Here is a 14,624-nt window from a genome sequence, read left to right as displayed (position 1 = left end):
ATCTTTAGCTAAAATGATGAACCAAAAAAAAAAAAAGACTCAAATTACTAAAATCAGGAATGAAAGAAGAGATATCACTTACAGAATTTACAGAGTAAAAGGAATAAAGGAATATACAGCAATACTATGAACAACTGTAGGCCAACACTTAGATTAGATACCAACTAGATAACTTTGATGAAATTGACAAATTTCTAGAAAGATACAAAGTATTTATATTAAAACTGACTCAAGATGAAAGAAAATGTGAATAGACCTAAAACAAGTAAAGAGATCGAGTTAGTAATGAAAAAACTTACCACAAAGAAAAGACCAGGCCATGACAGGTTCACTGGTGAATTCTTCCAAACTTTCAAAGAATTAATACCAATCCTTCAAAAACCCTTCCAAAAAAACGGAAGGAACACTTCACAACTCATTCTATGAGGCCAGTATTACCCTGATACCAAAACCAGACACAGTCATCAAAAGAAAGAAAAACTACAGACTAATATACCTTATGAATATAGATGCAAAAATCCTAAACAAAATACTAGCAAACAGACTCCAACAACACATAAAAAAGATTACATGCCATGACCAAGCAAGACTTTTCCCAGGAATTTAAGGTTAATTTAACATCCAAAAACCACATCATCACATTTAATGCAACACCACATTAAAAGGATACAGGACAAAAAATTTTAATAGAGGCAGAAAAAGTATTTTACAAAATCTAACAGACTTTCATGATAAAAACACTTTTAAAAATTAGGGATAGAAGAGAACTTCCTCAATCTACCAAAATACATCTATGAAAAGCCAACAGCAAATATCATACTTGATGGTGAAAGACTGAATGTATTTTCCCTAAAGTCAAGAATAAGACAAGGATATCCACTCTTGTCATTTCTAAAACATTGCAGAAGAGGTTCTAATAAAGACAGAAAAGAAAAAGAAACAAAAGGCACCCAGACTGAAAACGAAAAGTGCAGATGACATGATTTTGTATGCAGAAAATCCTAAAAAATCTGGGGAAAAAAACGAATAACAATTCGAATTTAGTAAACAAATTCAAAAAGGTTTCAGAGTATAAGATCAATATAGAAAAGTCAATTTTATTTCTATACACTAGAAATGGACATTCTAAAGACAGAATTAAGAAAACAATTCCATTTAAAATATTGTCAAGAAACAATAAAATACTAGGGTATAAATTTAACAAGAGAAAGACTTGTACACTGAAAATGACACAACGCTGAAAAAAATGAAGAAGATTTAAATAAATGAAAAAAATTTCATGTTCATAGATTCAAAGATTTAAAATTGTTAAAATAGCAACAATCTATAAATTGACTTAGAGATTCAATGTCAGCCCTATCAAAATCCCAGATGCCTTTGTGCACAAACCGACAGCTGGTCCTAAATTTATATGGAAATAAAAGAAACCCAAAATTGCCAAAATAAATCTTGAAACAGGATAAAAGTTGGAAGACCCACTCTTCTCAATTTCAAAACTTACTTCAAAGGTAAAGTAATATGGTATAGCAGCAGTCCCCAACCTTTCAGGCACCAAGGACTGGTTTCATGGAAGAAAATTTTTCCACAGATGGGGGTGGGGGGATCGTTTCAGGATGATTCAAGCGCATTACATTTATCATTAGAGTCCCATAAGGTGCACGTAACCTAGATCCCTTGCATATGCAGCTCACAATAGGGTTCATGCTCCTACCAGAATCTAATGCCACTACTGATCTGACAGGAGGCAGAGCTCAGGTGATAATGCTAGCTCAGCTGCTGCTCACCTACTGCTCCATGGCCTGGATCCCAACAGGCCACAGACAGGTACCTGTCTGCCACCTGGGAGTTAGGAACCCCTGCAGTAAAGCACTGGCATACAGATCAATGGAATGGGATTGAGAGTCCAGAAATAAATCCCACATGAATGGTCAATTGACTTTCAATAAGGGATCTAAGAAAATTCAATGGGAAAAGAATAGCCTTTTTAATAAATGGTGCTGAAACAACTGGATATCCACATAAAAAGAATGAAATTGGACTCCTACCTCATAACATACAAATATTAACTCAAAATGGATTATTATAAACCTAAATGTAACAGCTGAAACTATAAAACTCTTACAAGAATACATACAAGTAAATTTTGATTCATATTACGTAATTGTTTCTTAGATAAAACACCAAAAGCACAGTGACAAAAGAAAAAAATAGAAAAATGTAATTTCATCAAAATTTAAAACTTCTGTGCTATGAACAATACCATCAAGAAAAGTGAACTCAGGCCAGGCGCGGTGGCTCACGCTTGTAATCCCAGCACTTTGGGAGGCCGAGGTGGGCGGATCACGAGGTCAGGAGATCGAGACCACGGTGAAACCCCGTCTCTACTAAAAAATACAAAAAATTAGCCGGGCGTGGTGGCGGGCGCCTGTAGTCCCAGCTACTCGGAGAGGCTGAGGCAGGAGAATGGCGTGAACCCGGGAGGCGGAGCTTGCAGTGAGCCGAGATTGCGCCACTGCACTCCAGCCTGGGCGACAGAGCGAGACTCCATCTCAAAAAAAAAAAAAAAAAGAAAAGTGAACTCACAGACTCGGAGAAAATATTTGCTATCATATATTAGGTAAGGAATTTGCATCCTGAACATATAAAGAACTCCTACAACTCAATGCCAAGAAGGTTAAAACCCCATTTAAAAAATAGGCATCAACTATTAATAAATAATAAAAAGACCAAAGCCATTAAAAAATGAGCAAAGGTTAAAAATACCTATTACTCCAAGAAAGATACACAAATAGCCAATACACACAAAATGATGCTTAATATCGCTAGCTATTAAGAAAAGGTAAATCCAACCTACAATGAGTACCACTTCACTTGCACTAGAATGACTATAATCAAAGAGCAGACAATATGTTATATTGGTAAAGATATGGTGAAACTGGAACCTTCATACACTAGTGGAATGCTAGTGGAATTTTTGAAGGTGCAGCCAAATTGGAAAACAGTGTGGCAGTCCTTCAAAAGATTAAGCACAGAATTATCATATGACCCAGCAATTTCACTCCTAGCTATATAGCTACATATCTAAGAAAAAAAAAGGTCCACACGAAAGCTTGTACATGACGTTTCAACACTATGAAACATTATTCATAATAAACTAAAAGTCGAAAACAACCCAAATCAACTGATAAATAAATACAGTATATCAACACAACAGACTATTTGGCAATAAAAAGAAATGATACCAATACATGCTACGACATGGATGAACCTGAAAAACATTATGGTAAGTGAAAGAAGCTAGCCACAAAAGACTATATTATACAAGTCAATTTGTATGAAATGTCTGGCACAGACAAATCTATAGAGACAGAATATATATTAAAGGTTGTTTAGGGTCAGGTTGGAAGACTCCAGGGGAATGAGGACTGACCATTGCTAATGAGTACAAAAGTGTTCCAAGATGGGTACCTAAGTATTCTGTAGTAGTGGTTGCAGAATCCTGTGAATATACCAAGAAAACACTATACAGTAAGTCCTCACTTAACATCATGTATCAGTTCTTCAAAACTGTGACTTCAAGCAACACGTTGTCTAACAAATCAATTTTACCATATGTTAATCGATATAAGCAAGAGTTAAGTCCCTACAGCATATTTCTGGTCACAAAAACTTCATCAAACTTCTAAATATTCAAAACACTTCTAATATTAAACATTCAAATAAATGTGCACTATACATACATTTAAGAAAGATTAATAAAAATAAGTAGGATAATTATTTACCCAATTATCCCAGTTCAAGGAAGCAAGTGGCCGAAGCCTGTTCCAGCAGCGCAGGAAAGAAGGCAGTGTATGACAAATGCACCTGACAGCAGTAACTTAAGCAAACCCTGAGAATGACCCTATGGTCTAAAAAGAATGTGTATTCGGAGTTCCGAGCTAAGGAACCTGGGAGTGGCCAAACTTGAAGATTCATTCCTTATCTATGAGGATAAGGACATCTGAACTTCTAGCCTATCCAGTGAAATCTAGGCCATACATGGAATCAAGGCCCTTTGTTTTGGGTTAAATGAGGGTTTCCAGGTGGAAGTTACTAGGGGGAGAATGCTAAGTGAAAATGCTACATAAACTGCATGCTTGTTCAAGTGGCTGTGGTTTTTGGTCCAGCTTGCCACTCTGCATGTAAGTTCCCTCAGTAAACCCTATGTCTCATTCTCTGGCTCCCCATCTCTTCTTCAGCCTCTCTGATATGATGCTATACACAACAAAGTCAATAGGGGTCCTGCACAACAGGCAGGCACCTGTCCTGGACAGGACGCTATTCCATCACAGGTGCACTCACACACACACACCCACGTTACTTTACGCTGCTACCACTTAAGACATGCCAATTCACCTCATGAGCACAGCTTTGGGATTGGGGAGGAAATGAGTACCCAAAACTCCCCACACAGACTTGGGGAGAACATGCAAACTCTACACAGACAGTAGCTCCAGCCAGGAATCAATTCTTTTCCTCATTAACATTATAAAAAATCAAAAACAAAATGAGATATTTGAAGATCTGCTGTATTGTACAATTTAAATTGGTGACCTATATGGTAGGTGAATTATATCTTAATAATGGTGTTAAATGAGAAAAAGGCAAAAAAAGAAAAAAGAAAATCCTTTTTATGCAATATTACATTGCAGAGTCTACAAATGAAACAAGCTTATATAAGAAAAAAGAGGCCGGGCATGGTGGCTCACATCTATAATCCCAGCACTTCGGGAGGCCGAGGCAGGCGGATCACTTGAGGTCAGTAGTTCGAGACCAGTCTGGCCAAAATGGTGAAACCCCATCTCTACTAAAAATACAAAAATTAGCCAGGCATGGTGGCACACACCTGTAACCCCAGCTACTCAGGAGGCTGAGGCAGGAGAATTGCTTGAACCCGGGTGGCAAAGGTTGCAGTGAGCCAAGATCGTGCCATTGCACTCCAGCCTATGCTACAGAGCAAGACTCCATCTCAAAAAAAAAAAGAAAAAAGTAAACATTTAGAAATGTTTTGTATGAAACACTCTTACCTCCAGTACTGATTTCTACTTCTGTAGAATCTCTTTCCAAACTCCCAGCACTGCTAACAATATTCATTAAATGGATTGCAGTCCAAGCAAAAGGCATGCGATATTTCCCAAGCCTTTGGCAAAACTGATCTGCTTGACTCTTCAGTTTCTCCAGTTTTTCTTTATTCTGCAAAACAGAACTTTATACATTATATGATTATACTTGAAAGAAATCAATTAAAGGCTATTTCACACTACATAAAGGAAAAGGATGAGAAGTCTCAATTCTCAGCAGAGAAAAAAAATCTGTACCTTACAGAGATGAAGTATTAGTGCAATATCTTAACCAGTGAACAAACTCAACACATTCTACAAATGTACGTGCAGAGCAGGTCTTTGAAATTTCTGTTTGTGATTATGTTATTCTGGGGAGAAGAGAGCAAGTACCAAACATGTATTATGTATTGCAAGTATTGTTTTAGGAAGTATAACCATGGTCTAGTCAGCAACTGGTAACTACAAAATATTCCAGGTTATAATTTGTTAAATTTTGTTACTCTATAAAAGATGGAAGTAGCTGAGCAAATCTGAAATAGTCCCTAACTTATAACAACCATGAGTTAAGAGTGGGGAAGCACGAATAGGCCAATGATAAACAAGCTCAGAGATGTAATAAAAGAAGGAAAGTAAAAAGTATTAGAAGAAGACTAAATGCTGGAAAAATACTAACGGTCCAAATATTTAATAGTACAAGCATATCTGGAAGACATCTTGAGGCTGGCTCAACTTTTAGGCTACTCCTGAAACAAACATCACGAGGTGGCCTGCAAAAGCCAATCAACACTCAAGACTAAAAACCTATACTACCTCTCTCATATACTCTTTGCAGATGGGATGTTGAAGTATACACTATGACAGTGTCCTACCTTGGGACTCAGGGCTAGAAAAAGATGAAACAATAACTAAATGATAGCACTATTTATTACTATCTCTATTATACCCTTAAAACAGTTCCTTGTTTTAAGTATACTTCAAATATACTTAATTCTATCAGTGTATGTAAATATAAGCAAAGAGCAGAATAAGCTGCTAGTATATTTAAGAGCACTATGTAACAGAGCAAATTTAATTTGTAAAATGACAACCTGGGGACAGCCAGAATACTATACTTTAACCATTAGTTCAGCCAGGTAATCAAGGATCAAGAAAAGAATATCATGTGCTCAGATCTACAGAAAAAGCTCAGTTCTTGTTATGAACCTTGGGAAAACAGCAAAACATTTTCTGGGTTTGGGTTGCTTACCCAGTATTCCTCAAGCATACTTCTCCCGGAAGTTCCAGTATTAAATCTTGTGTTCAAAGATCCAAAGATCACTTGTATTCTTGTAGCTAACCCAAAGTATCTGAAATTTGTTATCAATTATCCAACTTTTTTTTGCTTTTATAAGTTTATATACATTCTAGCAATTAGGCTGGGCATGGTGGCTCACATCTGTAATCCCAGCACTTTGGGAGGCTGAGACAGGTGGATCACTTGAGTTCAGGAGTTCAAGACCAGCCTGACCAACATGATAAAACCCCGTCTCTACTAAAAATACAAAAATTAGCTGGGTGTGGTGGCACATGCCTGTAATTCGAGCTACTCGGGAGGCTGAGGCAGGAGAATCACTTGAACCCAGGAAGCAGAGGTTGCAGTGGGCCAAGATACTGCCACTGGACTCCAGTTTGGGTAACAGAGCAAGACTCTGTCTCAAAAGAAAAAAAAAAATCTAAAAATTAGCCATCTGATGGCAAAAAAAGGCTGTATTTTCTTTTTTTAAAGACTATTATATTTTTACTATATTCCTTAATAATCTGCAGTCAGATGGAAGCCAAGAATACTTCTATTTTGCTAGGAAAAGTTCTATCAATATCACGATTTTATAAATAAAGAAAACCTTTAATTATTCAGGAGTTAAACTGAATTAATTTAGTTCCCTCCATGAAGAAAAAAATTTAAAGAATCAGTTTTGAGATAGAAGAGATTTTTAAAGAATACCACAGCATATGACAAGGCTAGGTGACAAATTAAATAAAGAAGAAAGGAAGATAGAAAGTGGGCCTACAGAAAAAAATATAGTACTAGTAAAATTCTTTAATATGCTTTGTATAGCATTCTCCCAAGTTACAATAGTAATAAGTGGGGGAAATGAGAAGCATAACATTCTACCTTGGTGGCATCTGCTTCTTTGAAAATCATATATGGTTCTGCACACTCTCCAATGTCTCCTTGCTGCAGGACTTTTTCTAGCTGTCAAAGGCAAAAAAAGTTAAGATTAAGCTTTTAAAAGCCTGAAATTCAAGGATGGTTCAATATATGAAAATCAATATAACACATTAACAGAATGACAGAAAAAAAAACATGACATCTCAATTGCTGTAGAACAAACAGACAAAATTCAGTGCCCTTTCATGGCAGAAACACTCAACAAAGTAGTAATACAAAGAAACTACCATAATAAAGGCCATATATGAAAAGCCCACAGTTAACATCATACTCAATGGTTAAAGACTGAAAGCTTTTCCTCTAACATCATGAATGAGACAAGAATGCCCATCTAAGCCTCACCTATTAACCACAGTAATGGAAGCCCAAGCCTGAGAACTAAACAAGAAAAATACATAAAGCATCTGAATTGGAAAGGAAGAAGTAAAATTATCTCCCAAATGCTATGATCTTTTATGTAGAAAACTTTAAAGATGCCACCAAAAAAACTGTTAGAACTAATCAATGAATTCAACAAAGTTACAGGATACAAAATCTACATACTAGCAATGAGGAATCGAAAAAGGAAATTAAAAAAAAAATTTCATTTATAATACCATCAAAAAGAGTAGGATACTTACAAATAAACTTAACCAAGAAAGTAAAGGATCTATATACACTGAAGACTATAAAACATTGCTGAGAGAAATTAAATTAGGCACAAATAAATGAAAAGAAATCCTGTGTTCATGGATTGAAAAGATTTGATATCATTAAGATGTCAAAACTACCCAAAGCAATCTATAAGCTTAATGCAACCCTTATCAAAATCTCAATGTTTTTTTTTTTTTTGCAGAAATAGAAAAACCCATCCTAGAATTCATAGGGAAACTCAAGAGACCCTGAATAATCAAAACAAATTTAGGGAAAAAAGAAGAAAGTTGAAAGTCTCATACTTCCTGATATGAAAATGTAGTTAAAAACTACAATAAACAAAACAGATATAAGATACATATATTCCTATTAGTTCTGTTTCACTGAAGAATTCTAATAAAGAGTTCAAGAAAATTAGGTAGCACCTACTGTGTATGTCCAATATTGTGTTAAAGAATATTAAGATGAAAAAAAAAATAAGTAAAGGTCAAATCTTAGCCCTTGAAAAGTTTATAATACTGACAGACAAGTATACAGACACTACAAAATAAACAAATATATTTAACATTATTCTCACCTTTATTACAAGAAAAACATCTTGGGAAGGATAAGTGATAGAAAAAATTGCTGATCTTGCCAGGGTGGTAATGGCAGCAGGTGGTACATGTGGACGTAACAACCCTTTCATCTGCTCAGAATTAAGGTCAAAATAAAAGTTTTCTGAAATCTAAAAAACATTAATATGTTAAACTTTAAAATCTGTACATTTTAAAGTGTCTATTTCTTAAAAGAAAGCTGCTTCTGCTACTTTTAGAACTCTTTCAATGAAACAATAACCTGTTTTCAATTACAGTAATCATAATAAGAAAACATTTAATCTTAATAAATTAAATATCTATTTTCTTTTTAAAAACATTCATGTTAAATAATTCTCAAAAAAATTACTTATTTATCTACAGATAGTAGGATATTATACTCTAATGTAAAGTTTATATTTCACTGAGACCAATCTTCACATACCTAAATCAAAGTAAAAAAAGTAAACAAGCTATTTGGAAAACATAATAAGCATATTCTAAACAACCACATTCCAAATTCTTTTAATTAGAGGTGGGGGGATCAAGGTCAGGAGATAGAGACCATCCTGGCCAAAATGGGGAAACTCCATCTCTACTAAAATACAAAAAATTAGCCAGGCATGGTGGCGTGCGCCTATAGTCCCAGCTACTCGGGAGGCTGAGCCAGGGGAATCACTTGAACCTGGGAGGTAGAGGCTGCAGTGAGCCAAGATCGTGCCACTACACTCCAGCCTGGCAAAAGAGCAAGACTCAAAAAAAAAAAAAAAAAAAGTAATCTCTAACGAAGTATACAAAGAAATTATCATTGAGATGATGGATTCCAAATTGAGTTTTAAAAAAATTTATGAATAATATCCCAGCAGTTTCGAGTTAGCAAATAAGAGTTGCTAGAGCAGAATTCCATTAAAGAAATCCATAATATGTCTTGTGTTGGCAGTAGAAGTCACTGAAGGCACTTCAAGTGTCCTTTTTTCTTTTTTTAATTTTAAATTGTTTTTAGTAGCAATGGGGGGTCTCACCATGTTGCCCAGGCCGGTCTTGAACTCCTGGCCTCAAGCAATTCTCCCACTTTGGCCTGCCAAAGTGCTGCAATTACAGATGTGAGCCACAAGGCCAGCACTTCAAGTTTCTACTACATATTAGTCTTAGAATATTAAATTAAGAAATGTTGTAAAATAACCTTCTGACACGCCTGTAATCCCAGCACTTTGGGATGCTGAGACGGGCGGATCACGAGGTCAGGAGATCGAGACCATCCTGGCTAACACGGTGAAATCCAGTCTCTACTAAAAATACAAAAAAATTAGCTGGGCGTAGTGGCGGGCACCTGTAGTCCCAGCTACTCGGGAGGCTGAGGCAGGAGAATGGCGTGAACCTGGGGGGCGGAGCTTGCGCTGGTGAGAACTTGAAAATCATGTCAATAAAAATTCACTGTCATTGTCATTCCTATCGTTATGTATTGCTTGCCAAAAGTGCTTTTCTTGTATTGTCTTTTCTATTTCTTAAAGTTGCTTCTGCTATTTGCTTTTAAAACTCTTTCAGTGAAACAATAACCTGTTTTCAATTACAGTAATTTATAAGAAAATATTTAACTAGTCCTAATAAATTAAATTTCTATTTCCTTTTTAAAAAGATCTATGTTTAACAGTTCTCAAAAAAATCAATCTTATAAAACAAACAGGTTTCTGAAACCAATGATTATGACAAATGACTATGGTCAAAGTATATAATCTTACCTTTTTCTTTTCCTTGACATCATATAAAGCCAAACTTGCAAAAATGGGTTCAATTTCAATTTCAAACCTTTATGAAGAAAAAGGATAAAATAATTAAAAAATAAATATAAAATACACAGTTGGAGAGAAATTGATTCCAAAACTAAATTATCACAATACCTGGCACTTTTCTACACCTGTGCCTTTGCCTATATTAAAACTTCTTCCTGAAATACACTGTTCTATGCATGTCGTTCAGAGTCTAAATCAACCTTATCTTCTCTAGTTAATCCTAATTAATTTATCCAGCTACAAATAAACTCAAATTGTCTAAAAGCCTAATGACATATTATGTCCATTCTGAGGCACTAATCACTTTCTAACACGGTCACTTATATATGTAGATATGTTCATTTTTAAATAAGTTTTAAAAATAAAAGCCTAATGTTTTTTCAGATTATAAATAATATATTCAATGTAAAAATCTTAGAAAACACATTAGAATATTCAGAGGAAAACAGGAGCATCCAAAGAATCATAATTAACAGTTTAATGCCTAATCCATCTAGACTTTATGCATAAATGGACTTGCCAAACGAATTTTTTTAAACAGTGTCACAGTATACATAATACTTTGTAGTCTGCTTTTTTAACTTAACATTTTGTGGACAAATTTTCACGTTATAAATATTATTCTTACCATCATTTTTAATGCTGGCATAGTAATTCCCATTATATGAATCCGGCAAAATTGTATACTTAATTGAGATGTCAAACTCATTTCTAAGAAAAATGACTTACATACAGTAAACATCTAGTAAATATTTGTTGAATGAAATAATATATAATGTGAGGTTAACTAAAACTCTAGAGTAGCGGTTCTCAATGAAGGACAATTTTGCCCCCAAAGAACATTTGGCAATACCTACATACATTTTTGGTTATCAAAACTACAGGAGTATTACTGTCACTTAGCAGTTAGAAGTTGGACATATGACTGAACATCCTACACTGTACAGGACAGTCCCTGACAACAAAGAACCATCTAGACAAAAAAGTCAATAGTGCTGACATTGTAATAACCCTGCTCCACAATGCATATTTTGTATTAAAAGAGAATTGAGGACCTTGTAGAAAATACACAACATATTTACATTAGGGTGAGAGTTTAATAAAGGGACATTTACAAGGATTTGGACAGGATCTTGAGGAAACAACTACAGAGAGTGCCATTCCCTGGGACTAGCAAAAGCAAGAGTCATTACCAACCATAGACCTAAAAGAGAACATGGAAGTAATAACCAAAAACTAGAAAGGACAGCTATACCGAAGGTCCTTCACAGAAACTGGCCTTGGAAATAAAGAGGCAACAGATCTAAGTGACTCAGCAGGGAACTCTCTTCTACCCTCTAACTTCCTGCTGATACATCCCTTAGTAAAACCCAACTACAAGTCAAATGAAAAGAGATCTTGGTGATCCTGTCCATGTGTCAACCTCTACAAAACCTACTCTGCATCCTTGTGATACTGTCGGTCCATTTATTTTGGCCAATCCAGTAAATAAGTGGTATCCCACTGGATTTTTCATGGGAATCTTTTCATATATCCACTGACCATTTGGATATTTTCGGTTGGCCCATTTTTCTATTTATCGTTTGACTCTTTCCTCATCAATTTGTTGTTCTTTATGCATTCTAGAAATGAGCACACTGCCAAGTATATGTGTTGGAAATACCTTCTCCTTCTCTATGATTTATCTTCTCTTGCGTCTTTTGACGAACAAAAGTTGTCCATTTTAATGAAGTAAAATGTGTCAATGTTTTCTTCTAGGGGTAGTGCTTTCTGTGTCATGTCAAAGAAATATTTTTCTTTCTATAAGATCATAAAGATAATCCCTACATTATCTTCTGGAAACTTTACCATTTTGTCCTTCACATTTATGTCTACTATCAATCTGTAAAAAAAATTTTGTGTATCATGTGAGGCAGTGGTCAAGTTTCCTATTTTCATATCTATATATATGAATATATATATTTTTTCATGAATATATATATATTTCATGAATATATTTTTCATGAATATATATATTTTCATGATCATGAAAATATATATATTCATGAAAAATATATTCATGAAATATATATATATTCATGAATATATATATTTTCATATATATAGATATGAAAATAGGAAACTTGACCACTGCCTCACATGATACAAATTGTGTGTGTGTGTGTGTGTGTGTGTGTATGTATGAAAAACACATACATAGACAAGACAGATAGACACAGAGAGGAAAGCAGGGGAGAGAAACAGATATCCAACTGTCTTGCCAATTTATTGAAAGGATTATCCTTTCCATACTATAAAAAATGTCCACTGTTATTACAAATCAAAAATGCATAAACATGTGGGTCTTTTTTTAGCTCCTTTTTTTTAGTTGAAGTAATACATGTTTAATGAAATAATTTTACATAATATTAACAGCATTCATTTGGCAAAATGTTTACATGTTTGTAGAGTACTACTGTACATAAAGTGGGAATCTATCAAGTACAGACTTTTCTAGCTCTTTCCTCTATTCCAGTGCTCTAGTTGTCTAATCATGTACCAATACTATACCGTCTTAAGTACATAGTTTCATACTAGTTTTCATATCTGGTTGGGTTTTTTTAAATAAAGTTCTTCAAAACTGTCCTGCCTCTTTTGGCCCTTTGTATTTTCATATAAATTGCAGATTCAGCTAAAAATAAACAAAAGCAGATCAAAGTGAAATGCTAATTTACTTATTCAGAAAATTAGAGGCCAAGGTGGGAGGATCACTTGAGGCCGGGAGTTCAAGACCAGCCTGGGAAACACAGCAAGATCCAATTTCTAATTTTTAAAAAAAAATTTTAAAAGAAAGAAAATTAGTATCCCAATGTGTAACTTAGTGCAAACTTTGTAATACTCTTTTCTTTTTTTTTTTTTTTTTTTTTGTGATGGAGTCTTGCTCTGTCGCCCAGGTTGGAGTGCAGTGGCTCGATCTTGGCTCACTGCAAGCTCCACCTCCTGGGTTCACGCCATTCTCCTGCCTCCTCCCGAATAGCTGGGATTACAGGTGCACGCCACCACATCCAGCTAATTTTTTGTATTTTTAGTAGAGGTTTCACCATGTTAGCCAGGATGGTCTCGATCTCCTGACCTGGTGATCCGCCTGCCTCGGCCTCCCAAAGTGCTGGAATTACAGGTGTGAGCCACCAGGCCCAGCCAATAACTTTATAATATTCTTAAACAGTATTTAAAGATCCATATTATTACTATCATGAACAAAGGACGGAACTCTGGAGAAAATAAACTGAAGAAACCAACACAAATCCAGTGAGCTCTACTTTAAGTAGACAAGAATTTATAAATTCAACAGGAATTTATACTGCCAAAAATGTACATGTAGAGTTTTTTCTTTTTTTTTTTTTAAAAGTATATTCCTCATGGATTCAGTACACAATTTGAGTAACTTCAAAAAAAAGAATGCCACATTATTCTATACTACCAAACATAGGCATGTTTCAAGAAATGCTACTTGCTGAGCAATACTCAATGGCTATTACACGCAAAACAGGTATTTTTTATTCACTATAAATGTACCACTCTACATATTCACTTATTTAAAATGTTGAGAATACTTACAACAATGAAAGAAAAAATCATTTTTTAATCACCAAAGGCCTACCGTAAGACATTACAAATAAGATGTGACTTATTTATTAGGTCTTTTAAAAATTAAGTGTGTGGGCCGGGCATGGTGGCTCACTCCTGTAATCCCAGCACTTGGGGAGGCTGAGGCGGGTGGATCACGAGATCAAGAGACCGAGACCATCCTGGCCAACATGGCCAACATAGTGAAACCCCGTCCCTACTAAAAATACAAAAAATTAGCCGGGCGTGGTGGCAGGCGCCTGTAGTCCCACCTACTAGAGAGGCTGAGGCAGGAGAACCACTTGAACCCGGGAGGCGGAGGTGTCGCAGTGAGCCGAGATTCTGCCACTGCACTCCAGCCTGGTGACAAAGCAAGATTCCACCTCAAAAAAAAACAAAGGAAAAATTAAGTGTGTGTGTGCATATTTGTTCCCTTTAAAAGTAATTTATTTGATTCTGATCACAAAATACAGGGAAGGAGCAAGGGCAACGCCTATAACCTCTTGGTTGCACATATTCCCAGTCTATATGTCTGTAAATACCCTTTGTACAACAGCAAACTCATGCTGTCCCCCAAGCGTTGTTTCACATTCTAACAGCTACAGAGTATAGCATATGACCAGGTGGGAAGTTAAAACAGATGCCCTATTCACAAGGTAGAGTTCCCCTCCAAATAGCGTTCCAGCTCCCTTTTGCTACTACTACTGAA

General features: G+C 35.4%; 1 protein-coding gene across 10 annotated transcripts in view; it reads right to left on the bottom strand.

Annotated features, from left to right (window-relative positions):
- DOCK7 (dedicator of cytokinesis 7) overlaps positions 1–14,624 on the bottom strand; it is a 235,837-nt gene that overhangs the window by 175,199 nt on the left and 46,014 nt on the right. For all 10 annotated transcript variants that reach the window (XM_032136382.2, XM_032136374.2, XM_032136373.2 and 7 more), the window contains exons 8-11: positions 10,259–10,325; positions 8,522–8,671; positions 7,255–7,335; positions 5,067–5,232 (exon numbers count right to left, since the gene is read on the bottom strand). In XM_032136382.2, coding sequence (XP_031992273.1) covers positions 5,067–5,232; positions 7,255–7,335; positions 8,522–8,671; positions 10,259–10,325 — 464 coding nt within the window. The remainder of the gene's footprint in view (positions 1–5,066; positions 5,233–7,254; positions 7,336–8,521; positions 8,672–10,258; positions 10,326–14,624) is intronic.

This window comes from Hylobates moloch, unplaced genomic scaffold (genome assembly GCF_009828535.3).
Source record: "Hylobates moloch isolate HMO894 unplaced genomic scaffold, HMol_V3 SCAFFOLD_18, whole genome shotgun sequence".
NCBI lineage: Eukaryota > Metazoa > Chordata > Mammalia > Primates > Hylobatidae > Hylobates > Hylobates moloch.
The sequence above is the reverse complement of the archived record's forward strand: the minus strand, read 5'-3'. Positions and strand labels throughout refer to the sequence as shown.